Source organism: Dryobates pubescens, chromosome 8 (genome assembly GCF_014839835.1).
Source record: "Dryobates pubescens isolate bDryPub1 chromosome 8, bDryPub1.pri, whole genome shotgun sequence".
Lineage (NCBI taxonomy): Eukaryota > Metazoa > Chordata > Aves > Piciformes > Picidae > Dryobates > Dryobates pubescens.
In genome coordinates this window covers 12,359,484-12,387,098 of record NC_071619.1, presented here as the reverse complement: position 1 = coordinate 12,387,098, position 27,615 = coordinate 12,359,484, and the positions used below count along the sequence as shown (strand labels likewise).

Genomic DNA, 27,615 nt, shown 5'->3' with positions numbered 1-27,615 from the left:
CGCGGTGCCTTGCTGCCGCCTGCCCCCGTCCCCGGGGCCCCCAGCGCATGCGCGGCGGACACCCACCCGCGGATCCGCGCAGGCGCCCTGCGCAGCCGCGGCCTCGCCCCTCCCCCCGCCTGCCCCCTGGGCAGGCGCAGTACGTGCCCTTCGCGTGCCGCGCAGGCGCCTTCCTGCCCGCCTGCTCCCTGAGGTAACTCCCTCTCCTCAGTCTCTTGTTCCCGCTCGAGTGGCGCGGTCCCGACAGAGCGGCGCGGAGGGATCATTAAGGACGCGGAGGTCCGCGTCGTCCCCTTCTGTCGCGGTAGAAGCTTTCCCTGCTCCGCCTTTCTCCGCTGCAGCTCCTCTGCGTGTTTCCGAACCGGGGCGGCTGCGGGCAGAGCGGTGCGGACCGGTTGGGGCCGGTTCCCCGCGCAGGCGCAGGGCCCCGTAAACAGGAAGCAGCGGCGGCCCGGAGCGGCGGAGACAAAGGGTTTGTGGAGAGGGGAACGGAAAGAATCAGGTTGGCTCGGCTCAGCCCGGCCCAGCGAGCGGGGGTCCTGGCGGCCGGTGGCAGGATGGTGCAGAAGGAGGGGCAGGCGGCGCTGGAGGAGCCCCAAGGCAGCCCCAACCCGGCCGGAGTGCCCGGTGCTCCCTTAGAGCCACCGGGAGCCGCTGCGGGGCCTATCCCGGGAGGCGAGGAAACCGACACCGAGACGGAGACCGCGCTTGGCTCCCGCCGCTTCCTCTGCGGCGTTGTAGAAGGTAAGAGCTAGTGGAGAGGGCGTCTGATATCCCTAGGAGACGGGGCATGGGGGAGGATGGGGCTGGAGATATTTAAGGGGGTCTATAAGCGCGGGAGAGCAGTGGCGAGACAGGTCTTGCTTGGCGCTGCTTCTCCCCGTCTCCTGCCTGGACCCGCTGCGAATCCCAGAGGAGACCGCTCTGCCAGCAGGGCGGTGCGCGATGCTTGGCTGGGGCTCATTCCGCTAGAGAGAGCGGGGAGGAGCCGCTGCTCCCGGGCGGGGCTGCTGCCCTGGGGACTTGTGCTGGAAGCTGTTCGCTAATGCCCTTTGATGGCAGCTGTTCGCCGGGGTGACGGCAGGCCTGGCACCCCCAGCGGGCCGATGATTCCTAATGGAGGCTGAGGCGTGCTGTGGCTGGCATGCTGCTGCGCTTCTAAAGGAGGAGGTAGGAGAGAGAAGAGCTGCTGTGCAATTATCCCAGCTCTGTGTGCTCTCGATGCACGCCAGAGGCTCAGATTCAGTTTCTTGGGTGGGGAGTAGGTGATTCCATAGAAATTTCCCTGGTCTCCAAAGAGTTCTCTCTTAACATCATCATCATGTTGTAGAAGAGTTCTCTTCTGAATTTTATGGCATAGTTGCAACATTGGAATGTTTAAAGTGTTCCAGAAGGTGCAAAATAAAGTGAATCTTTTTGCATTTCTCACTAACTACAGAATTTATATGCGTTTTTGACAGACTACTTAGGGTAGATGCATGAAAGCCAGCAAGAAAGATACTTTCTTCTCAATGTAATAGTTGATTTGTAATTGTTCTGAATTCCTGTGTACTGCTGCTATTTATGTGCCTATAGAGAATCTGAAGAGGAAGGACAAAAATGATTAATAGATGGTATGGAGAGTGAAACAGGCAGAATGCCTCTTGTTTATGTCTTAGAAAGAAAAGACTGACTCCTGCAAACGTCACTAAGTGCACTAGGCCTGCTTAATGCCTTTATAGCACTTATGGTGCTTAAATATGGTCGATATGGAGAGATGTTATTCATAGACTTAATTCTATAAAGGTAGGTGCTAAATTAAAGGTTTTACAGACAGGTAGCAGTGAACAGAAACACAGATTGTGACAGCATGTTTTCCTGTGTTTCTGCCAGTACACATTGGTCGTGGATCACCTGTTCTCCCGGGTTTATCAGAACCACTGCATATGCTGTAATCGGTTCTTTTTCCATCTTAGTTACATTGTTGATCTCTGCATATATTTTGGTACAGGTGTTCTTGACTGTACTGTGCATAAAACAAAGCAAGAAAATGGCCTCTGCCCAGTGAAGCAGTTGGGAGGTACTAGTCCGTTCATGTGTCTACAGGCAAAATGTAATATGGGGGGGGTTTAAAAACAGCCAAAACCAACAACAACAAAAAGCCAATCCAACCAACCAACCAACCAAAAAAAAAAAATCCCAACAAAATAAACCCATGAAACCCTCTGTTGTGGTTAATAAGGTAAAAAGTACGAGGTCTCTTTAGTGACTCAAGAGAATTACAGGGGTAAGAGAAAAACAGAGATTAACTTCAGAATTGTTCTTAAACATAGGGCACTGTTTAACACAGACTAGAGAGGTATGGTGAGATTAAAGCAATGAGATGGGGGGGAAAAAAAAAAGGGAATTGGCAAAATCCTGAGGGTGCCTGCTAAGAATGTGAAGAGCTTATGACATATCAAATTCACTGGTTTAGGGATTAGTATCTAAGAGACCTAAATGCAAAGCTTTGGTGCCCTGCCTCCAGAATATCTTGACTTCTAGTGATGGAGATCATGGGGTGATATATTTGCATGTTGGCTTTGTACTAACCTGACACACAGTCTTGACAAAATAATACAGAAAGGGGTTGATTTTTTGATTGAACATAGAGATCCAAGAACTGTCATCAGCTGGTGACATTAGTAGTCTAAGAAACGTGCTGACAGATGGAAAAGTATCACTTTAGATTAGCATGTTCTCTTCAGTCTTCTTTAATTAGTCTTTGTTATCTGATTTTCATGTTTGGGCTTTTTATAGCAGGCCCCTGCTCTGCTTTAGGCTAGGAGGTTTGAAACAGTAGTGCAGGTAAAGCAGAAGTGTTCTGCAAGATGAGACGTGGGTGTTTTCATTACACATCATAGTCTTTAATTGCTTTTGTAGGCCGTTGAGCTTCCTCGGGGCAGCTTCAGTCAGAATTAAGAGACTAGTGGAAGTGAGACATTTGTTCTGGGTGAAATAAAGTTGGAGACTTCTATGCCTTGCCAACTACTTTTATTTGTTTCTCTGTTTAACTGTCCACAGTTTGTTGCTTTTGCCATTTGTGAAGAGTAGCAGTTACTCAGCTTTGCCATTTTGTGGTGTCAGCCCAAGATCACTTTTTGAGAGACTGATTTTTTTAAAAATCTTGATCCTCCTTTAAGCTTCCTAAAAGAGCATTGTTCACTTAACAGATAACTAAAATGCTTGTTAAGGATATATAGAAAATGGTTGATGCTTCAGTTGCATCGGGGTTTGATTTTCGGAAGGTTGCAGGAGGGTGAGTTTTGATCTCCCAAATATTTGCAGATTCACAATGGTGAACAGCTCTGGAAATGAAGGTATTGTCTACCTTTTGAACTGGTGTTCCTGGGGGGACTTGTGAGCTTTGTGTATTAGAAGCATCATTCACCACTCAGTGGCTGTGCTGTTTGAAAATAAGAGCTTATTAAATTTCAGTGTTATTTTAGTCACTGGTCTTTGCAGGGACTGCCAAATGAAGCTTTGTTTTGAAGTGCCCACTTGTGGTTGAACTGTTTGCACATAGGTCTAAGTGAATTTGCTTGACTAAGAGTGCATTGAGAGTGGTTTTTAAAGTACTGTGCTTCTGGAAAGGAAGGATTTGATTTAAAACCAGCAGCAGTTACAATTTCCATGGTATTTCATGACTTTGAATATACACTGTTTTAGAATCACTTGTGTAGATGCTTTTACATGATTATTGAAAGACATAGTTGTAGCTTGCAAATGTGTGGGAATTGTAAAGTAAGATACCAACTTGCAAGCTGATTTTTGACAAGGAGCCTATTAAGTTGAATAAAAGGAATGAAATCCTGAGCATTTTGTTGATGCATTTGTGCAGGTTTTTTTAATTGCACTTCATCTACCTCAGTATGAGTTTATATAGTCTATGTTTTTACTGTTCACATCTCTACCACTGGTTAAGCTTCTCAGAGCTGGTAACTACTTTCAAGTGTCTTCAGTGTCCATATTAAAATCTACTTTGAAGGTGTCTGTAGTGATAGTTTAATTAGGCTATGACTGTTCAGTTTACTGTGATAATGCTGACTTGACTTGTCAAGGGCATATGCTCAGGAAGGCAGTTTGGATTCTGGAAAATTAATTGCTTCCATGGCCAAAATTACAAGACCTTAGATCATAAGCAAAGGGAAGTTATAATTGCATTTTAAATTTAGATCAGTTTAGGTTATTACACTTCTCTAATGCTGTCTAACTAGAGATTTTTTTTTTTTTCCTGCTTTGGGAAGCTTCCTGATGAATGTTACAGAAGAGGGGGAAAGTGGTAGGTTGTAATATAATATTTTGTGGAGCAGACAGAATCTTAACATCTAACTGGATAATCTTGATCTTATTTCCTGCAGGATTTTATGGAAGACCTTGGGTTATGGAGCAGAGGAAAGAACTTTTTAGAAGGCAAGTCATGCTTCCTCTTACTGCAGCACCTTCCATCGCAGTATAATAATAATCTTCCACTTAAGCCTGATAAGAATTACTGTTCTAACCCAGAGGAGCTTTTTGCCCAATATCACTGTACTCAGGGGCTCATGTTTACTTCTCCATTTTGCCTAAGCTGAATTTGTCTGATATCAATTGTGCATACACTTAGTGTGACTTAATAGTAAACCACAACCTTTAATGAAGGCAAAAAAATAGCAAAAATGAGATCAAGTGAAAAAAATTGGAATTAGATCAAGTCAAACATAAAATTCCTGAATTTGCAGGCTATTCTCCTAATGGAAGCTTTTTTTTTTCTGTATCATTACAGACTTCAGAAGTGGGGACTAAATACATACCTGTATGCTCCAAAGGATGACTACAAGCACAGGATGTTCTGGCGAGAAATGTACTCTGTGGAGGAAGCGGGTAATTGCCTCTCTTTCTCCTCTGTGTTTTCTATAAATAGACCTTTGAATGAATTGGTCATTGCTACATATGCTTGTGTGTGTTTAATCACTGTAGCCATTTCCAGAGGTGAGTGGAGGTCTGTTCTTAATACCCTGCAGCTGTATTTAGTGGAGCTTTAATACAAACATGGATTTACTACTTTAAACTGCAACTCCACAGATGATTTCTAAAACTGCTTTTAAGGCTTACAACATAGACTTTTTCCAGTGGTGTCCCAGATGTGCATACCCTGGGCTTAGACCTGTCTGGATCTAAAAGTGCATAGGAAAATGTTGCTCAGGACTTTTCCTCTCTCTTGAACATCTGGGCATGTTGTTTTATGTAATTGATTGTTTGTCTCAGGAAAGAGAGTACCAGTCAGAAGAGCAGCTTCCAACTATTTAGTCAGATCATAGAAGACTTATTTTAAGATGGTGTAAGACTTTTTATCTACCTCTGGCATTTAAGCTATCTACAGTGTTTTCTTAGGCTGTGGGGACTATCACAGAATCAGTCAGGGTTGGAAGGGACCACAAGGATCATCTACTTCCAACCCCCCTGCCATGGGCAGGGACACCTCACACTAGATCAGGCTGACCTGGTCTTAAACACCTCCAGGGATGGGGCCTCAACCACCTCCCTGGACAACCCATTCCAGGGCCTCACCACTCTCACAGTGAAGAACTTCCTTCTCACGTCCAGCCTGAATCTCCCCACCTCCAGCTTCATTCCATTCCCCCTAGTCCTATCACTACCTGAGATCCTGAGAAGTCCCTCCCCAGCCTTCTTGTAGGCCCCCTTCAGATACTGGAAGGCCACAATAAGGTCACCTCAGAGCCTTCTTTTCTCCAGACTGACCAGCCCAAATGCTTTCAGTCTGTCCTCATAGGAGAGGTGCTGCAGCCCTCTGATCATCCTTGTAGCCCTATAGTTTTCCTTGGGTGAGGAGAAAGATGACACTCTCTTGAAATGAAATAATCCTTTCTGGAGGCCAGTTTGAATCACTGCAGAACTGCAGTCTAAGGAGTCCTGCAAGATTAATTGCTAATAAGAGCAAAGATTGTTAAATATTCTAAAAAATAATTTCTTTTATTCATGATATGGAAGAGTAAATGTGATGTTTATTTCTTAAAGCAAGGACTTCTGCACAATGATGATGGAAAAAGGTGGTGTTCACATGCCCTGAGCTTCAGTCATATGAATAGTATTTGAATCAGTGTCATGCAGCATATTACTACGTTGAATTGTCTGTTAGTATGTCTCATAGAAGTGGAAAAAGTGAGTAACAATTCTGCAGCTGTTGGTGTGCAAACTGCAAAAGCACCATCCACATTTGTCTCACAACATTGAGATGAAGAAAATGTTTTAAATTGTTAAAACATGTTGACATGGGAAATAACAATACCAGGACAGCTGTGATATGCTCCTTTTGATATAATTTCTGACTGCTCTTCTGAATAATTTGGTGCTCTTTGCTGTGCTAGTTTCAAGGAATTCCAGCAAATCATCTTACTGTGTTTTTAGTGGTAGAGGCATCTGCATTTAGTTATTTTAAATGGTTGAATTCTTCTGAAATACTTGAATTTCATTTCCAGAGCAACTAATGACTCTAATATCAGCTGCACGAGAACATGAAATAGAATTCATCTATGCAATCTCTCCTGGACTTGACATCACTTTCTCCAATCCTAAAGAGGTATCCACGTTGAAACGCAAACTGGACCAGGTAAGTGTCACACAAACTCACCACAGCTGCAGTGCTACTTAATTGGAAAACTTCAGTGCCCTGCTACCTCTTGCAGCTTTCCACTAGCTTCATCAGTGTTTTCAGCACTAGTGCTCTTCTGGACATCTCTAAACAATTGCTGTAGATGTGTTCAGGTTGTGTCATCAATGTGGCCAGTGACCATCTAGATTTGAAAGAGAGTTCCATCTTGTATTGGATTCTGAAGGCTGTTCTTGAATGCTTGTCTTCTAAGTATTTTAGGGCCTTGAAGCCAAGGTGCATGTCTAAAACAGGATCTCTTATCACCAGTAAATGCCTTTGGAAGCAAGCCTGACATGCACACCTTCTTTGTTCACCCAACTGACCCTTTCACTGTCCAAAAGCTGTTACAGAGTTAGCTTTTTTTGCCAGCTGTCTGTCCAGTAAGATCAGCTTTGGATTGTTAAAACTGTAACAGATTGCAGATCTTTCAAGGTCTAATCTTTGAGAGCAGCAAAGCAGTGGGTTGGAGATAGGCATTAATTGTGAATAGATACCAAAGTCTGTCTTGTCTTCTCTACCTTCTCCCCCTTATTTCTGTAGCATTTCCTTTTAAAAATTATGTACTTCAATTTTAAAAAAGGAATAGAAATAAAAATTAAACCTTTTGTCTCTTGTATTAGGTTTCCCAGTTTGGCTGCAGATCTTTTGCACTGCTGTTTGATGATATTGATCACAACATGTGTGCAGCAGACAAGGAAGTTTTCAGTTCCTTTGCTCATGCTCAAGTCTCAATCACAAATGAAATTTACCAGTATCTAGGAGAACCAGACACATTCCTTTTCTGTCCTACAGGTAAAACATGAATCATGTAGCTCAGCCTTAAAGGAGAGGGACTGTTGTCTTACTGGTTGAAAACCTGTTTAGTATTTAATCACTGCTTTAAGGAGTATTTTGGGGTTGTTTGAAGGAACTGTCTTATAAAGAGAGATTCAAGTGTATGCAGAGCTTTTGCCAAATCTGCATATCTCTGAAGGGCTTAATGCCAAAAAAGGCAGCTTGACAATAAGGTTCAAGAAGTCTGAAGTCAAAATTGGGTTAAAGGAAGATTTCTGACTGACTGGTACAAAAATATTTTTGTTTCTTGATCTAGCTGTTATTTCATAGAAGTAACAGAGGTACAGCACATTCTGTGCTCACTCTGGTCATTGGCACCTGTTTTTAATAAGATTACCCACTTTCACTAGGCACAGAGTTGCTTGCTTTATTAAAGAGTAAGATGACTTGCCCCTGGGTGTAATCATTGCTTTTTGTTTGGTTTTGGGTTGGGTTTTTTTAATTGCAAATTTCCTCTAAGACCAGCAAGGGTATTGTAAGGGAGAGACAATCTTGATGTTCAAGGGTGTGGATTGTAATGTTATCATTTGTTTACCCCCTTACACTGTAATAGTTTGGTTCTCTTGCAAACTTTCAGTAACTTCAGAGATATGTTCTGGTGTTACTATTTTTAGACATTTGCATTTCATAACCAGTTTTACAGTTTCGAGTTCTTTTGTTTATTGTCTGCTGTAACCTGCCCTCCTGTTTATGGACTTCATTTTTTTTCCCTAATTTTGACAATTGAGCAATTTAAAGTAAATTCTCTCCCTTTCCTTTCTGATCCTTATGCTAAGTATCATTCATTATGTCCTTTATGTTTGTACTTTAAACTTTGAGGCCTTTCTTGGTTAATTCAATAGATGTTTCTCCCTTCAAATTGTAATGTTCTCTCAATGTGTTTGTGGAACAGTTGGGTGTGTTGTCACAGGTGTGCATGCTTCTGCTGACAGTGATGTTCATTTTTCCTGTGCAGAGTACTGTGGAACTTTCTGTTACCCAAATGTAGCCCAGTCACCGTATTTACGGACTGTAGGAGAAAAGCTGCTGCCTGGCATAGAAGTGTTATGGACAGGTAAAAATTGTTTGGTTTGGGATTTCGTTTGTTTGCTTGTTTTGGGGGCAGGGGAGGTTGAGTTTGTGGCTAGTTTTGTTCTTTTTCTTTGTTTTATTTTTGTTTGCTGGGAGGTTTGGTTTTGTTGGTTTGTCTTGTCTGGTTTGGTTTTTGGTTGCTGTTGGTGTTAAAAATTACTTCTCATAAGCATTTAGTAAAACAAACTGTCCAGCTGCTTGAGGGTTGACTCTCCAAGCATATGCAAAACCCTCTGATTATCCTGTTTCCCTCTTAGGTCCGAAAGTGGTATCCAAAGACATACCGGTAGAGTCCATTGAAGAAGTTTCTAAGATCATCAGGAGAGCCCCAGTTATCTGGGATAACATTCATGCTAATGATTATGATCAGAAGAGGCTTTTTCTTGGGCCTTACAAAGGTCGGTCAACCGAACTCATCCCCCGGCTAAAGGGAGTTCTGACCAATCCAAACTGTGAATTTGAAGCCAATTATGTTGCTATTCACACGCTTGCAACCTGGTACAAGTCTAACATGAATGGAGTGAGAAAAGATGTGGTGATGAGTAAGTATGCATAACTCTTGGCTGGATCTACACTCAACCACTTAGGTCATACTGATCATGTTTTACGATTCTAGCCTTTCCTCGCCAACGCTTTCTTTTAAGAGCACCTAGCATTTTCTGTGTCATAGAATCATAGAATTGTTAGGGTTGGAAGGGACCTCAAGAACCATCTAGTTCCAATTCCCCTGCCATGGGCAGGGACACCTCACACTAGATAAATAAGTGGCAGTTATCTGAAAGATAATCAACATCTGGATTGTTTTATTGACTTCCTGGGAAGTGCTTGTAACACATGCTGTGAGAGAATTTCTTGGTCTTGGGAGGTATCTGTGATTGTATAAAAAGCACTCTCAGCAAGCATTTTTAATGGCCAAATTTGACAGGTGTCCATGGATTTGATTTCATTGGAAAAAGAGAAACTCTGGGCACAGTTTTGTGGGGGATTGTGTCCCCTGGACTGAATGATTGAGGATGAGAAGCTGTGAGGCGAGATGAGATAGGAACCACCTGCGGTAGCTTAACGAGTAACTAATAGATGAGATAGGAGTCAGCTGTGCTACCTTAATAAGTATCACTAGCTGGTAAGAAGAAAAGTTTGTTAACCAATGCCATGCAGCCACATCATTAACCAGTCCCATGCAGCCACACTTAGAGGAGAGCTACAAATATGAGTTGCTTGGGGGGAGTCTTTAGTCTCATGGGCTTGGTCTCTCGGGCAGAGTCTCTCAATCTAGGCTCTCCCTATACTCTGCTTGAATTCTGTCCCTGTTGATGTGGGTGCCACCCAGAACCATACAGTGACACAATGTCTAGTTTCTGCAAACTCTTTCTGCATTTACATGGGTGAACATAGTTTTCCATTCTGTATAGTTAGGATGTCCTGCCTTCCCCTTTTGAAGAATGGGTTTTAGTTCTCAAATGCCTTGTCTAACATGACCTTAATTTTTTTAAGCATTAACTGAAAATTGCATGATAACTCTTTAAACAAACCCTTCTCTCTCCAGCTGATACTGAAGACAGCACGGTTTCTATCCAGATTAAACTGGAAAATGAGGGCAGTGACGAAGATATTGAAACTGATGTTCTCTACAGCCCACAAATGGCCCTGAAGTTGGCCTTAACGGAATGGTTGCAAGAATTTGGAGTACCTCAGCAATACAGCAGTGAGTCTGTTGTTCTGGGGTTGATATGTGGATGCATACTCGGTATTTGGCATTTAAATGAAAGCTTTTCAGATCTTGACAGCTTGTATACTTGTCAGTTGGAAGTGTTCTCTGCCTTATTAATTGAGGAAACCTTAATAAAGAAATACGGATGTGTGACGTTCTGCAGCGTGCCAGTAGTGTCTCAGCTAATCAGAAGCAACCTTGACATATGATCCTTTGGCACTTATGATGAAAGACAGGAAGGAGTCTGAATCTTGCTAGTCCCAATTGTTACTAGACTTCTGTGGGACCTGAGAGAATAGGAAGATTAGTCTGGTTTTGAAAACGTTACTACTGTCCTAGCAGAGTACATGTTCTTCCAGTTGTTGGAAAATGGCTTTATTTTTCTGGGTTTGCCTCCAGAAACCATCTGGGTTCCTTCCAGCATTGTACACCTTTCTTGTAGCAATGGGAGCTTGGGATCTGAGGTAGAACCTGTTTTTCTCAAAAGGAGGCTGATCTGATGCCATGGCAACAGAATAATCCGTGGTTTGCACAAGTTACTGATTTGAATGTTACTTGGCAGATACTGAAAAATCTAAACTTGTTTCTTCTTATTCTCAGGTAGGCAAGTGGCCCACAGTGGTGCTAAAACTACTGTAGGGGATGTCGGGCCTCTGGTGGCGCCTTCCTCTTTAAACGCCGCGACTGTGGTTACTACAGTTTACCAGGAACCCATCATGAGTCAGGGGGCAGCGCTGAGCAGCGAGTCGCCAACCCTGGTGAAGGAGGAGGAGAAGAAACAACCTGATGAGGAACCAATGGACATGGTGGTGGAGAAACAAGATGATACAGACAAGAATGCTAATCAGATACTGACAGATATTGCTGAAGCCAAGATGGTGGAGGAGTTAAAGCCAATGGATACTGATAAGGAGAGCATAGCTGAATCAAAGTCACCAGAGATGTCCATGCAGGAAGACTCTGGTAGTGACATTGCCCCTATGCAGACTGATGAGCAAATTAACAAAGAACAGTTTGTGCCTGGGCCAAATGAAAAGCCTCTCTATACAGTAGAACCAGTGACTTTAGAGGACTTACAGCTTCTTGCTGACTTGTTTTACCTTCCCTATGAACATGGGCCCAAAGGGGCACAGATGCTGAGAGAATTCCAGTGGCTCAGAGCAAATAGCAGTGTTGTCAGTGTTAATTGCAAAGGAAAGGATGCTGAAAAAGTGAGTGTGAATCTTGTATCTCTCCTTATAAATCAATGTCCTGAGCAATATTACCTTCTGTCTGTAACAGAGACTAGTGTTCTACTTCCTACTGCCTTGAAAGGTCACAGTAATTTTCATTCCTTCAGTGGAATCTGCTGGTTTAAGCCCTGTAGTGCCATTTAGCTATGAAGGCAGTCTGATGTCTGCATCTGACCACAGATTCCCTGTGCTGGCCTCACTTCTAAAAGCTGTTAGAGAACATCTGAGAGTCACACGTGGTGTGGTCCATGTTGGTAAAATGAAGTGGTGACCTACATAGTCTCCCTCCATATTTAGAATACCTCCCCTGCCTAGAAGGCCGTGTTTGATTCTGTGGATCTTTTGCCTCCATCCGTAGATAGAAGAATGGCGTAACCGGGCAGCCAAGTTTGAAGAGATGTGCAGCTTGGTGATGGGGATGTTCACTCGCCTCTCCAACTGTGCCAACAGGACAATCCTGTATGACATGTACTCCTACGTCTGGGATATCAAGAGTATTATGTCAATGGTGAAATCTTTTGTGCAGTGGTTAGGTAGGTGCATTGGGAGCCATTATAATCCCAGATAGTGCATTTTGGTTTGTTTTTAATTAGCCCACGGGGAAAGCAAAGTATTAGGCAAATGTGTTTTCTTGGACTTGGGGTCTGGTTTGACCCTGTTTTAAAGATCTTCCTGTCTTGCTACTTGAAGCAGTGCTTGCTGTGAATTTGCTTTGGTATTGTAAGTGAAGTCTACTGGATGCTTAAGGTTGGAGACCTTGATTTTCTTCTTGGGCTAATGAAACTTGAATCTCATCTGACACGTAAGTGTTGATTTTAACTTACTCTTGACTGAATGCACACTGGACTATGCCACGTAACTCCTCACACACCCCGGTGTCCGATTGGAAATGACGCTACGAAATGTGACCACATCAGCTATCTGCTGCTTGCTCTGTCCTGGTAACATTGCTGTCTTCAGTAGAACAATTGCAGAAGCGACCTTTCAATGGGCCTGGCCAAGAGGAAGCTGATCCTCCCAGCCCTCTGCGCATGCGAGCTTTAGCATAAGGCTATTCTGGTGCAAAATTTCCTCTCAACCCTTTCCAAATTGCTGATTTTGAAATTTATGTTTTTTTTAATCATTATTTATTGATCTGATTTTGGTCATGGGTGAAAATTGTAGAGCTCTCTAGACAGAGATAGTATGAGACTTAAATTGATCTTGAAACAGTTTTGGGGGATTTTTTTTTTGTTTGGGTGGGTTGGTTTGTTTGTTTTGGTTGGTTTGGTTTGATTTGTTCTTAATTGTGGCTATTTTGGTTTGGGTGTTGGTTTGGTTTGGGGATTTTTTTAACATTTTTTTTATTTCCTGAAAGATTCTGGGGGGATCCTAAGTTGGCAGATAGCACCAGCATGGCCTGGGCAATTCAAGTGACCTTATTTCACTTTCAGGTTTCAATCCAACTGTAAGGATTATGCTGTGGTCTTGCTTGGCGTACACAGCAGGCAGCAAAGCTGGTGGTCTCACATCACACTTTTTGTAGCTGTCACAAGTCTCACAGTGGTGAACCATTACACAGCCTCAGTCAAGTCCTAGTGTTTGGATTGTCTTAAAATGATACTGTTAATAAACACTGGCAGGTTTAAGCTGAGACAGAAAAGACCTGTTAAGCCATCAAGTCTATCCATGTTCAGCAGTTTCCTGTGTTTTGTGCTTATTAAATTCATTGGCCCTATATGTGCAGTTGATAAAGAAGAGCTTTTTAAGACTGCCTTCTGTAAAGTACAGCGAAGAAAACTAGCCTAAGAGGAAATCTCTGTATAGTGCTATTTAAATGCCTTAATTTGTGTGGTTTTAAGACCAGTGTAACACAACTCCCACAGCTTTACTGTTCTTGCTGTATGTTGACCTTTAGCTAGAAAGAATGCTCTCTCTTTGCTAACTTCATTTGTTTAAAACTCCAGGCCAGAACTCTGTATAAAGAGAACAGTGATTCTTGTAATCCCTAAACATTGAGGACCCAACTTAAGACAGCATTTCAGAATTCTCAGACTACCCACTGAATTCAACTGGAGGTGTCTTGAGTTTTCAGTGTCCCTGTGAAGTTGGGTTCAAGTCTTTAAATGCATCAAATATTTGGAATAGTTCACATTAGAAGCCAACTTTGTGAATATTCTGTTAACTTTGTCACTGTTCTACTCCAGTACTCATACTGGTGTTAGTTGAAAAAAACAAGAGTTTTTGACATACAGTTTGATATTCTTGTGCTAACAGTGCTTCTGTGAGAGGGGATGCTTTTGTCTTCAGCCTGCATTTTATCACTAGTGTAAATACACAGTAAGCAAAGGTCTGCCATAAAATACATCATTGTGTAAAGCTGAGTACGTTACAAATCCAAACAAAATATTTTCCACAACGGTGTGCTCAATGGTCCACTGAATGTTCACTTTCTTTGCCTCTCCTCCCAAGTCCAGCTAGCATTCAGTCCCTTAAAGTAGTGTGGCTGTACAGTACTATGGATTACTAATGACTTCTATTGTCTTCTTCCCCATTGTGTACAGATGGGAGAATCTTCAGCACAAGTTTCTACTGCTATGGGATGGACAGCGCCAGATGTTCACAGCGCGTCGTCATTAATTAATTTAAATGGAAAGGTTTTGTCTGTGAGGCAGCTCAGATAGAGTAGGTGTGCAAAAGGCATGAACTGAAGTCACATTTGCGCAGCGACTAAGGCATTAACTCTGTTTTTCATTTATACAGCTCTTCATTCACACAGCTCTTTACTGTAATAATTGGAAGTGCTAGTTAAGTTGTAGTCTCAAAGGGCAGACAGATACTGTCTTCCAAGTTACTGACTGAATCTCCTTGTGAAGAATACAATTTAATGTGAGAATTCTAAAATGTGAGAATTCTAAAATTCAAATTCCAACGCTTGGACTGTTTCCAAAACTTAACCTTTCTTTGGGAGGTTTTTATTTAACATATATTCCTAAACTCTCATCAATGTCAAACTTGGCACACTTTGGGACTCTCTGACTAGCACAACATACTTATCTGTACTGATCTGAGACTGTTACTTGAACAGGAGGTAGATTGCTGTCCACAAAAGGAAAAGAATATTTGCGCTGCTCATCTTGTCAGAAAACTGGGCAGGTGATAGAAATCTCCACTCCAGATACTGTATTCTTTGTTTTCATTGTTGGTTGGGTTGGTTATTTCTCCAGAGCTGTCATTTGCGTTAATTGGTGAAGGCCACAGTGCCTTGCTTGCAGAACAGCATTAAAAATCAAACAGCTCATGGAAGTTTCTTTCCAAAAGCTGAGCGCTTTGGTTGGTCTGCTGTGGCTGGTTGATCAGCAGAGACTCTGGTACACCTGATACACTTGGGTAAAAAATAATCAAGATGCTGAAAAGCAAAGCAGGGTGTACTAGTTAAACTGCAAGTTAATTCCAGGTAGCACTACTGGCTTGTTAATATGTTAGCAGCATTGTGAAAGTGTGGCCTGGATTATGTAAATCTGTGTGGCCTCTTGCAGGAATACTGTTCCTTACAAACTGTCCTGGCCCCCTGAACTATTCCAGACTGTTTGCACAAGTTGCCAGTCCTAGTTTTCTGACAAGATTAGAAACAATCGTTACTAAAATGTGACTTCAGAAGGGTCCGTTTTTCTTTCAAGGGGCTGTGATAATGGCATTTGTTTGATGTAAAATTTATGGTAATAGCTATTGAGCCACAGAACTTTCCAAGATGTCATCCTTTCAGAGATGAAACGGATGTTTCTGCCACAAAAATACCAAAAAAAAACCCCCATAACACAGAGAATGCTTGGGAAGCTTTTACCTTCTCACGCGTGGCACCATTCTCGTGCCTGCTGATCTGGAATGAGGGGTGTTAGCTGAATCACCTCATTCGTTCTTGGATTGGCCTGTTATAGGTAATGACAAATCTGGACTACTGCAACTAGTGCACAAGTACAAAGTCTTTATAAATCGTACATTATTACAGCCTCCCCCCAAGCCCTGGATTCTAGCTCAGTTAGAGAGCTTTTTCCACAAGTGTGTGCTAGCTTTTTGGACATGTTAGACACCCAGGAAATCCCCCTTCTCGTAACATTCTCCGCTTGGATCTGATCTCAACAGGGTGTCGTAGTCAATCTTCAGCACAGTTCTTAAGTGGAGACCAAGAACCCTGGGCCTTTAGAGGTGGTCTAGCAGGAGAGTTCCAGGTATCAATATGACTTCACAACTGAATGACATTTTCTTTGTTTTATGAGAAACCTTTTGTTGCACATCAGAGGTCTGGAAGGATTGGTCTGCCGAAGGCTTTCTGGTCCAAAGCCCATTAGCCTTACAGCTTGTTTTAAATTAATTTTCCTCCCCTTTCTACAGTAATTTCTCAAGGAGATGCTGACTGTCCCACGCGCCCGCGAAGCGCAGCGGCTTTAGTTGTACATTTCACATCGTTTCTTTGCAGGTCGCACAGCATTTTTATCTGCGCCCGCAGTTGCACAATGCGCGCACGCTTGGCTGCCAATGGGACTTCCATGAGCAAAAGAGGTCACAATCCAAATGGTTTTTGTCGTTCCTCTCGCAATAGGGCTGTGATGCGCTTGGTGGCGAAACATCACAATCGGCTACAAATCCTCTTAGCATCGCTGTTTGCACCATGTTCAGATTTGTTCATGGATTTTTCAGGCGCTATACTTTTTCCCCCCTCACAGGTGCTCTGCGCGCAGCAAATTGAATCAGCGCATTGCTTTTGGGATAAAGCGTCTCCTCTGGCCAGTTAACCCTCTTCAGACCAAACCTTTCCTCCTGACATTCTATGCTCTTGTACAGAGACAGTGTAGCTATGATTGGTAAAAAGTATTTTAAAGCAGATAAGATTGACAGACTCTTAATGTGCTGTTTCAATTGCGTATTTTAAAACACCAATTGGATATTTCCCATTCAAATAAGGTCCTTGCATTTGTAAAGCATTACTGCAACCCCACCTTCTTCTGGGGTGCCTGCAAGTAGCAAATGTTAATTTGGGAGTCTGCAGTGCACACCCAAGAGTGATGGGCTTTGCTGTTCGTACAGTCATATCAAGTATTTTGTTTCCACAGCGTTTGCTGCCTATTGATGGGGCAAATGACCTCTTTTTTCAACCACCTCCGTTAACGCCCACTTCCAAAGTGTACACCATACGACCCTACTTTCCTAAAGATGAGGTAACTGCTTTTGATCCTTGTCACTGCTGTTGTTAGCGATTCGTGTCCTTCTGTGGCGACACTGGGTACTGCTGAACTCCTTCATCCCTTAAAAAAGGCCTGTATCGGGACTAGTGTGGCCAGCAGGAGCAGCCAAGTCAATTCTGCCCCTGGACTCAGCACTGGTTAGTCCTGTGTCCAGTTCTGGACCCTTCAGTTTAGGAAAGGTGTTGAGTTGCTGGAACGTGTCCAGAGAAGGGCAACAAAGCTGATGAGGGGTTTGGAGCACAAGCCGTATGAGGAGAGGCTGAGGGAGCTGGGGTTGCTTAGCCTGGAGAAAAGGAAGCTCAGGGGAGATCTTATTACTGTCTACAACTACCTGAAGGGAGGTTGTAGCCAGGTGGGGCTTAGTCTCTTCTCCCAGGCAACCAGCACCAGAACAAGAGGACACAGTCTCAAGCTGCACCAGGGGAGGTTTAGGCTGAACGTTAGGAAGAAGTTCTTCACAGAAAGAGAGATTGGCCATTGGAATGTGCTGCCCAGGGAGGTGGTGGAGTCACCACTACTAGAAGTGTTTAAGAAGGGACTGGATGAGGCACTTTGTGCCATGGTTTAGTTGATTAGATGGTGTTGGGTGATAAATTGGACTTGATGATCTCAAAGGTCTTTTCCAACGTGGTTAATTCGATTCTGTTCTAAAATGGATGTCCTGGTGTCTTGCACATGGCACTAATGCAGTCTCACAGGAAAGCTGAGCTTAAGTGACTCGTCTATGATTCAGCAGCATGCTGTGCATCAGTACAGGCACACCCACGTCTTGATTGTCCATCTCCCACGCTACCACCTTTGTAAATCTTGAGTCCCTTCCCTGTTTCTGAAAGGCAGGTTAAAGAGGAAGGGCTGGAAGAGGAATTTTTGCAGTGGAAACACTTGCAATGGCTTAACCCTGGGGAGGTGTGTACCTGTTCGCTCAGTAATCACTGAGGCAGTCTCAGAGCTATATGGGAGAAGGTAGAAACCATGTCTCAAAATAGAGATGTAAAATGTGATGCCTCACACATTCTCACTGGTTTAATTACACTTGTAAACTTTTGGTCTGGTTTTAAAAGGATTGTTGTCAAATCTGCTTGAGAATGTTAGATACTTGGAAGCCAGGAAGTTTGTTTTAATCTTCACTGATGAGAGAATTTTGTTTTCCCCCCCACCCCCCCAAACAGATCCTTATTGTAATTTTCTTTCCATTAGCTTAGCAAGAATACTTACAACTAATGTATCAACCAGCAGTCAATAATCTGTATGGATGCAATTTAAACAATGTAGGGATTAATGTAGCATTAACATTGTATTTGTAGCTACAATGAGATGAAATGTTTCCTTTGAAATGGGAGTATTTAGGCTGAGTTTGCAGCAGCTCAAAAGAATCCTGCTTTTGAAGCCAGTCAGGCAGACAGGATGTGTCCTTTACCTGCTAGTTTCAGGGTATGCTCAGTGCTCCTCTTGTGGTCAGTAAAGCAGCATTTTCCTACCTTACTGCAGGACTGTACCTATGCAGGCTTGTTCCTCTGTAGGCAATGGAACTCTTCTCAGAGGAGGAGTTCCCTTTTATGAAGGGATGCTGGAGACTTTGCAAATGCATTTGCAAAGTCTCTTTGTTGAAAAGTGTAAAGCTTCTTATTTAAAGCCTGACTGTTACAACTCTGCTCAAGAGATTAAGCAAAGGCCTTTTATTTCAGAAGTGGGAGTATGCTTGGCTTCACAGCATTGTCTGGCTTCACATTGTTGCACTTAAACACTGAAGGCTTTGAAAAGACACTTTCTAGCAAGGGTGTTGAACTTCCCCAGGTCTTTGGTATCTTAACTCTGAGGATAAATCTTGTGCTATTACAACGTGGAGGGGGTGTACCTCTAGCCTTTCCTTCCCAAACATTCAGCTTAAACCCAAAGTTTAAGAATTTGTTTTAATTAAGAGTTATTTCCAGGGAGGGAAGAAAAGATAGATCCTTTGGAATAGATGAGTATAGAATAGAATCATAGAATTGTTTTGGTTGGAAAAGACCATTGAGATCGTCGAGTCCAACCATCAACATGGCATCACCAAAGGGCTGTGTCCACACATTTCTTAACATCTCCAGGGATGGTGACTCCACCACTTCTGTGGGCAGCCTGCTCCCATGTCTGACCACTCTTTTAGGAAAGAAATTGTCCTAATTTGGCACAAGCCAACCTCATGAGGTTCAGCAAGACCAAGTGCAGGGTCCTGCATCTGGGTCGAGGCAATCCCAGGCACAAATCCAGGCTGGGCAGTGACTGGCTGGAATGCAGCCCGGAGGACAGAGACTTGGGGGTGCTGGTGGATGAGAAGCTCAACATGAGCTCTCAATGTGCACTTGCAGCCTGGAAAGCCAATCAGATCCTGGGCTGCATCAGAAGTGTGGCCAGCAGGTCAAGGGAGGTGAGTCTCCCCCTCTACTCAGCTCTGGTGAGACCCCACCTGGAGTACTGTGTCCGGTTCTGGAGCCCCTATTACAAGAGGGATGTGGACATGCTGGAAGGTGTCCAGAGAAGGGCCACGAGGATGATCAGAGGGCTGCAGCACCTCTCCTATGAGGACAGACTGAAGCAGTTGGGGCTGTTCAGTCTGGAGAAGAGGAGGCTCTGAGGTGACCTAATTGTGGCCTTCCAGTATCTGAAGGGGGCCTACAAGAAGGCTGGGGAGGGACTTCTCAGGATCTCAGGTAGTGATAGGACTAGGGGGAATGGAATGAAGCTGGAGGTGGGGAGATTCAGGCTGGGCGTGAGGAGGAAGTTCTTCACCATGAGAGTGGTGAAGCCCTGGAATGGGTTGTCCAGGGAGGTGGTTGAGGCCCCGTCCCTGGAGGTGTTTAAGGCCAGGCTGGATGAGGCTCTGGCCAGCCTGATCTAGTGTGGGGTGTCCCTGCCCATGGCAGGGGGGTTGGAGCTAGATGATCCTTGTGGTCCCTTCCAACCCTGACTGATTCTATGATACTAATATCCAACCTAAACCTCCCCTGGCACGATTTCAGGCCATTTTCCCTCTTTCTATCACCTGATCCTAGGGAGAAGAGGCTAACCACCACCTCACTCCAACCTCCTCTCAGGGAGCTCTTGTTCTGTGTAACTTAAATGCTTCTCAGTACTACTTCATGGTGGAGCTGTTAATGAAATCTCTCTAAAACTGCCTTGTTAGCTTTTGAACACGACTGATTACATGAAATCATCTCTTCCCTCTTCTTAGGCGTCTGTATATAAGATCTGCAGAGAAATGTACGCGGACGGAGCTGATCAACCCTTCCATAGTTTACCAGATTTAATTGGAGACAAGTATGTATTAGAAATGCACAACCTACAGAGGTGGTTCTGAAGGATAAAGCCTTGGCACTGTATTTCATTTGAACTTTTAAACGTGCATGTGTGTGTGTGTGTGTGAAGAATGCAGAGAGCATTTGATTTGAAAATTGTATTAAAATCTAACCTCTGCAGGCCTTAGGGAATTGGGATTTTGGCTTCTTCAAAATACCATTAACAGTTATGTCTTGGTTTATGCTCTGGTCACTTGCTGTAAGCTGTGGGAAAAAAAACAGCCAAGCAACTTTATCTGGAACCTCCTTTACAAAAGCTATATCCTATTTCAGATTCTGTGAAGGTATATCATGAGAGTGTCCTTAGACTGGAGTACCCTCTGGGCTTTTTTCCCCAGCAACCTTCAGATAGTTCTTCAGATAATGGAATTTGGGGGTTTGAGGATCAATCTCCCAGCCAGCTCTCTTGATTTTTATTTTTAGTTTTTCTCTGAAGTACATGTTAAAGATTTCTTATGTTTGAAAAGATGTGGTGCAGGTAATGACAATTGAGATGAAGTTTGGAGTTTTGGTTGTTTTGTTTCTTTAAGGCATTAAATCTGAGCTGCAAAACGAGCTGCTTTGAGAGGGGTTTTTTATGTCCTGAGCGGTTTAGATTGTAGCCTCTTTACAAAGTTCTATGGGACTGGCAGGAAGGTAGTTAAGAAAGGATGTGTAACTGGTATCAAAAAAATACTCCAAAGCAAAAAAAGGAAGAACTAGGTGGTAATGGCAGGGTGAAAGCTGAAGGAAGTTTATGTCTTTAAGTCAAAAGACCAGTGTATATAGAATTAAATTATGGTGTCCTGAGGTGAAGGTGTTGCTCAGAGCTGAGTTCCAACAGCTGATCAGTCTGTTAAGGCTTTGTAGGAACTCATTCTGTGACTGGAGCACTCTGTTGCTTCTTTGGCTCACCCTAGAGTTTCCTCTAGAGTACCTGAAGAGCGTACTTCTCGAAAGTGGCCTTTTGAATTAACTTGGACACTTCTTTCTGCAGGTTAGTAGGAGGTCTGCTCACTCTCAGCCTGGATTACTGCTTCGTCTTAGAAGATGAGGATGGCATATGTGGCTATGCTTTGGGAACAGTTGATGTGACTCCTTTCATTAAAAAATGCAAAATGTCTTGGATCCCTTTCATGCAAGAAAAATACACTAAGCCAAACAGTGACAAGGAGCTATCTGAGGCAGAGGTTGGTATAACCCATGGGACCAGAACTCAGCTAAACTCTTTCTTTCCAAAGCAGGTCTTTGTTTTCCTTTTGCATCTCGAGCTTCCATGTAATTCAGTTTCTGTGCCTTTGTGAAGTTTCTGATGCATGTCAGACATCTTAGAAAGTGACAGTAAAATTATTTACTAACAGTGAATTGCAGTTGCATGTTGTATGACAGCTAGGAGGGGATTAACGTGTCCAGAGAAGGGCAACGAAGTTGGTGAGGGGTTTGGAACACAAGCCCTATGAGGAGAGGCTGAGGGAGCTGGGGTTGCTTAGCCTGGAGAGGAGACGACTCAGGGGTGACCTTATTGCTCTCTACAACTACCTGAAGGGAGGTTGTAGACAGGCAGATGTTGGTCTCTTCTCCCAGGCAGCCAGTACCAGAACAAGAAGACACAGTCTCAGGCTGTGCCAGGGGAGGTTTAGGCTAGAGGCTAGGAGGAAGTTCTATACAGAGAGAGTGATTGCCCATTGGAATGGGCTGCCCCCCGGGGAGGTGGTGGAGTCACCATCATTGGAGGTGTTTAGGAGGAGACTTGATAGGGTGCTTGGTACCATGGGTTAGTTGTTTAGGTGGGTTGGATTGGTTGATGGGTTGGACGTGATGATCTTGAAGAAGGTCTCTTCCAACCTGGTCTGGTCCTATTCTATTCTATTCTAATGCAGCAGATGTAAGCCACCTCAATCTAGAGAAAATTACATTTTGAAAGTAAAGGATTGTTTCTGCTTTCTTCTCTTTCAAAATGAGGTATTAGGTTCCCCATGCCACAGGTAAGGCTAAACCCCTGGTAGTCACAGCAGTTAAAGTGATGAAATCAAATTGATGAGCACGTTGGTGTTAAAACCTGTGAGCTATTTGTGTAGGGTACCAGCTATGAATGGTGCAGAATTACAGCAGGTGCTAAAAATCAGTATCTAGAACTGGGTTTTGAGTGAGTTAGGAAAATGATGTCACTAAACTGGCCTTTGAGGAAAAGTTTCTAGCTGACATGGTCTTGTCAAAGAAGGAAATTTACTTAATACACAGAGCTGCTGAAGAAGGCGTGGACAAAGCTGTAGTAGTAGAGGCAGAGCCAGAAACATCACTTCTTGGCCTTTTAGCTTTCCTTCTTGAGAGGGAAAGAATACTTTCCAGAGAGTATTCTCAAACAAGTTGTCAGAATACAAAGGCTGATGTGGACTGGTGAGCCTCCTAAGGGAATCACCAGCTGGTGAGGGCAGGGCCAGAATGGCATACATGGCAGTATGCCATTACTTTATTTGGCTAGGACTTAAAAGTCTTGAGGAAGGTGATAGTTTTGAGAGCACAGGCCTTCCCACAAGCAAAGCAAAGCTTCCTGAGAATGGAGTTAACTGTTTGTCACCCTGTTGCAAAAATGGCCTCTACTGAAGGCATGTTTGATGGAGAAAAAGTGTAGTATGTTTGGGAAGAAGGAAAAGTAAAACTTGTAGCAAACATTGGTGCTCTGTGATAGGTGTGACTAGAAAGAATCCTTGTGGCTCCACTAGTGGAGCTAATTCTACCTTCTGTACATTTTAGGACTTGATTCTTTTACATTTGCACAGTGCTGTGCTTTCAACCATAGATGTAAATTCAGGCTTTGAAGCAAAGCTGATGAGTATAAGTATACCAGAAACTAAACACGGTACAGCTGTGGTGGCTACAGTAAAGGAGAGGGAGCCTTGATTTCTAGGCATTTAAAGCCAAACTTCAGAGAGACAACAGGAAGTATTTTATGCTGCTAAACTAACATTTCCATTGGGATGCCCAAGACCCTTTTTATGTTTTTGGTACATTGCCCCAGGATTTCTGCTGTTCACACAGTATCTCAGAAGAAGTCTATTTCTGGAGGCTACAGGCTTGAGGGGGACGTTCCTGGGTGTGCAGAAGAGCAATTTGCAGCTTGCTCTTGAGATAGATGCTGTGCAATTTTATCCACTTAGCCTTTTGAACTAAAAAGAATGTAGAGAATATTCAGTAGTTGCTTGGAAACAGTGAAGATCAATGAAGATCATGCAGGGAGAACTTTTCTCGCAGAATAGGATCATTTTGTCTTCTTTTGCAGGCTGCTTACCTCTTGATAATACTCTGTTTCAAAAAGCCCCAGTTTGTACTTTTTAGATAATTTGATTCAGATTGACTTCTAGTACAGTCCAGTTCACTTGTTCTTTAGTTTACTTAAATGCACCTTGAGCCCCACACCTCATGGGATAGATGCAGTCTTTGGTTTCACGAAAGAGAAATCCAATCCTCTGACTTACACCGAACTGTTGTAAGCCTGTTTTGCAGTTTTGTCTAGGTTCCTCTCAGGGAAGTTTATCTGCTATTTGCTTTTCCTGGGATTAGTAATTATTGATCACAAGAGATAAATGCATCTTTCTAACTGCTCTTTACCCTGCCCTGTACCTTACTCCCTGATAACCTGGTTTACTTCTTATCACACGTCTGTGGTTGGAAGAAATGGATACCACCTTTGCCTTGGTGCTTGAAGCCAGCGTGGTTAGCTTTGAGTGCTTCTGTGGCTTCTATCTGGTACAGCTGTGGTAAAGAAAAGCCAGAGAAGCAGGTGTGGCTCTGAACCTGAAGTAGCTTAACAAGTTTGAAGTAGTAACTTTGAACAGAAGCTCCCTGGAAGAGTTTGGGATATGGCAGTTACTGGACTTGAGGGCATTGCATTTAAATCTACTTTAAAAAGGTATGCTCGTATTATGGTTCCTTGTGAGATGACCACCTAGTTTGGGCTGTTATGGTAGTGACTTTCAATTATCCAAGTTAGATGGCTTGTTTACTTCAGCTGATGCTTCCTAAAGGTTTTAAAATTCAGTAACCAACAGGGGGAATAACTTGAGTATACTTCAGATTTGGCTTTGTCTGCTTCTGTGTTACCTCACTTGATTGTTCCACTCCCATGAGGTGCATAAAGTTAATGTCTGATGCCACAGTCCCAAAGGCCTTCCTGAGTAATTGCAATAGTGTTTAGTGTTGAACAACATCCTTTAATCATCAACAAGGCTTAATTTCAAGCTAGAGATGAATTTGCCTTTTTTAAGGCAGGTAGTCTAAAGACAATTGCACGGACATGAGGTATTTCCAAAGTGCTGTGAGCTAAAGAATAGATGTGGAAGGTTAGGACACTTACAGCTGAAACTGCTCATGTGAAATGCAAAGAAAAGGAATATCTCTGCACAAACTTGGCTGTGGGTTGGCTTATGGCTTTTCTCACTTGAAGTGTTGGTCACTGAGAAGCTACACGAGGAGTCCTGCATTCCTCCTTTGACAGTCTAAGAAGATTCTGTAATCTGCCTTTTTATCTAGAGTGCAGAGAGCAATTCAGCAGGGAAGGAGCAAAGTGGCCATCAGAGGTGTAGTTGAAAAGGACACTGATTTGGAGGTATACTCTGCAAGCAAAGCAGCCCCCTGTAATAAAGATGAATGAAAGCAAAAAGCTGGGTAATAATTAAATGTGTTCTTCTGACATTCTTTCCAGAAAATAATGCTAAGCTTCCACGAAGAGCAGGAAGTGCTGCCAGAATCGTTCCTTGCCAACTTCCCATCGTTGATAAAGATTGATATCCACAAAAAAGTGACAGACCCAAGTGTGGCCAAAAGTATGATGGCCTGCCTGCTCTCTTCTCTAAAGGCTAATGGTAAGCTTTTTGCACTCTCAATTAATTTTCCTGATCACATGTTCATTCTCTGGATGCAAAGGCCGCTCGGGCCAGGAGTAGACTCTTACATATGTATACAGCGTGTTTGCACGCCAGCCTGGTGCTCGATTGCTGCCGCAGTTGGCACTCTGGGTCTAGGGAAACAACCATAAAAGTTTTCAAGCACCTCCCTTCTGCTGATGCCTTTGGTAAGAAGACAGCTTTTCACTTCAGCCATTATCCTGCAAATTAGAAAACAGGAAGAACTGAGGGAGCAGTTTGGCAGTGAGAGCACATATTTTCACATCTTGAACAACGCACAAATGTTTATGCTTCCCCTGCCGGCGCGGGTAATGATGCTCTTCCTTGCGTACAGCAGCGTGCGGTGGCAGGTAATTACCAAAGCCTTCAATATGGGGAAGTACTTGGCTGGCTGCCTCACTGCACACCTGAGGTTCACAGTGGCTTTGCACGATTTGGTGTCGTCTTCTACTGCTCTTTTCTGAGCCAACATCGGAGTTTGGGGATGCTTTCATGTGAAATAAAAGGTTTGCAGGGGGCTTGTTCAGACTGACGAGACACCTGCATTTTGCAGTCCCTTTAGGGGATGGTCAGCTATGCTGCCATAAATCTGCTCTCTCTTGAACACTGTGCTCTGTATTGGGTTGGGTTTAAGTGTTAGAATGGGTGGGAATCTAGTACTACTTGATGTTTGTGCTTTTTACAGTCAATAACTCTTTTCCTACAGTGTTTTGTTGTTTTCTTCCTCCTTCAGGCTCCCGTGGGGCTTTTTGTGAAGTGAGACCAGATGATAAAAGAATCCTGGAATTCTACAGCAAGCTGGGTTGTTTTGAAATTGCTAAAATGGAAGGATTTCCAAAGGATGTTGTTATCCTTGGAAGAAGCCTGTGAAGTTCTTGACAGTGAACTGTTCCAGTACTGTGGTCCCTTAACAGCTGGGGAAGGTAGTGGTGGGATCTTCTTATGGTCTAGCTACACAAAGCCAGCAGTAAGCCAGCTTGGTAAAAGGGGCTATGCGAAAATCACCCATCACACATTCAGACTACTTTGCTGGAAGTGGATAATGCTGCTGAAAATACTTTTAACAAAGAGAAACCTTATCCTCTCCTGGTCCTGTGTGAAGTGCCAAGGAATCTTGCATGGGCTATAGCTTCTCCGAGGAATCCCTCTCAGTCGGCACTGTGGTTGACGATGCTTCTCTGCGCTTGTGTCAACACAAAAGTGGTCTCTGGCAGAAGTATCTATACAGGTGCAGGATTTTTCTGTCATAGCAGGATATGCAACTGGAAGTTGCAGAAATGGGAGGGATTGCTTGTGTCAATCAGCAAATTTAAAGATAAGTAGCTGCAGTTCTATTTTTTACTATCTTTATGCTTGTTGATAAAGCAATGACTCGTTGTCACTTCTAATGACCATTGGTTGAAGCTTTGTGCGTGGTTAGGGACAAATGTGCAGTGGTCTGTGGCAGAAGTCACTTAATGACAAACCTGTAAATTTCAGTGTATATAAACTTAGCTGTATGCTGACTAACTTTTTGTTTACCAGTTTTTGTAACCTTTTCTTTTGAAAAGTGAAATGGTATAGGTCCAAGATGGCACTTTTGAATAACCCAAAACCACAGTGGAGAGCGAATCTGTCCTCAGCACTGACCTTTCTTATTGTGCCTCGTATCCAGGGCTAGAAACTGACCATCTTGGGTGAGAGGAGACTGTCCCAAATGATCCTTCCTTCAAACAGCTTTTGTCGCTGCTTGAGGTTATGTCATTCTCCTGGGACTGAAACAGCAGTTCCCCAAGATGGGCTGCCAAACCCCTTAATCCCATGTGAATGTTACCAAAATTATGGATGAAAGATGGTAAGAGGGAGAGAGCTGGCCCACGGCTGGGATTTGTCCTTGGAACAGTCACCATGTTTCAAAGCCTCTTCGTGCTGGTTTGATTGAATCAGGGTCTTCAAGTCCTACGCATTTGTATCAAATAACTTTTCTATAAGAAATGCCACAAGAAGCACACTTTTAAACATTATTTAAATGGTTGCCTACTTTTAAGTGTTCCAAGAGTTCAATGTTTTTACCCAGGATGGACGTGGTTGGCTACGGGATGACGTCAGCGTGGTGTGGGATCCGCTGGTGAGGTAGTTGCATCATTTGTGATGGTTCACGGAGGTCCCAGCATCCCAGATGTGTAACTGGCCAATGGTACACACCTCGCAGCACCTTGCTTCTTTCACCTTCTGCCATCAGCTCTCTTTTACTTCCTTTTTGATTTTCCTGAGGGGGTTTTTGTTTTCTTTTCTTTTCAGCAGTGAGCAAAGGAGGTTTGGTTCCTTGTGCAACCTCTGATGGGGCAGCATTAAGACGGCAGTGATGTCTGTGCTGTAAGGAGATGCCGTGTTTGGCCATCTGGTGCAGTCACATGCAGGATGTTGGGTGGTTTTTATTTTCCTTTGCAGAATGTGAATAATTTTTTAATTTTTTTTTTTTTTTTTAAATATGGTAGTGAAGTATTTAAGTTGAAACAGGTTCATTTCATTTTTAGAGAGGTACGGGGTTGTGCTATGGGATTTGATGTAAATCAGAGCTGAACGCCACTAGTTTTTATACAGCTTTGAGTGCACGTTGAGTAGCTGATACCTTGGTTTATCAGGTTGGGAGAGTTTCGTTTCTTCATGGATACCAGAGT

At 43.3% G+C, this 27,615-nt stretch overlaps 1 protein-coding gene across 1 annotated transcript; it reads left to right on the top strand.

The window, feature by feature from the left end:
• The first annotated feature begins 335 nt into the window (after positions 1-335).
• On the top strand, positions 336-27,080 carry OGA (O-GlcNAcase). The gene is made up of 16 exons (XM_009908192.2): positions 336-744; positions 4,380-4,431; positions 4,784-4,881; positions 6,498-6,628; positions 7,291-7,462; positions 8,460-8,558; positions 8,833-9,117; positions 10,122-10,280; positions 10,887-11,497; positions 11,877-12,051; positions 15,641-15,726; positions 16,609-16,713; positions 19,949-20,034; positions 21,049-21,241; positions 24,754-24,913; positions 25,689-27,080. Exons 1-16 carry the CDS (start codon positions 558-560, stop codon positions 25,823-25,825), a joined length of 2,736 nt encoding a protein of 911 aa, XP_009906494.2. The 5' UTR covers positions 336-557; the 3' UTR covers positions 25,826-27,080.
• Positions 27,081-27,615: the final 535 nt, after the last annotated feature.

Excerpts from the sequence above, each read along its gene's own strand:
- OGA (XM_009908192.2), top strand. The coding sequence starts at position 558 with ATGGTGCAGAAGGAGGGGCAGGCGGCGCTGGAGGAGCCCCAAGGCAGC. Across the intron at positions 4,882-6,497 it reads GTACTCTGTGGAGGAAGCGG|AGCAACTAATGACTCTAATA; the intron begins GTAATTGCCTCT and ends TTTCATTTCCAG. Across the intron at positions 20,035-21,048 it reads CCAGATTTAATTGGAGACAA|GTTAGTAGGAGGTCTGCTCA; the intron begins GTATGTATTAGA and ends TTCTTTCTGCAG.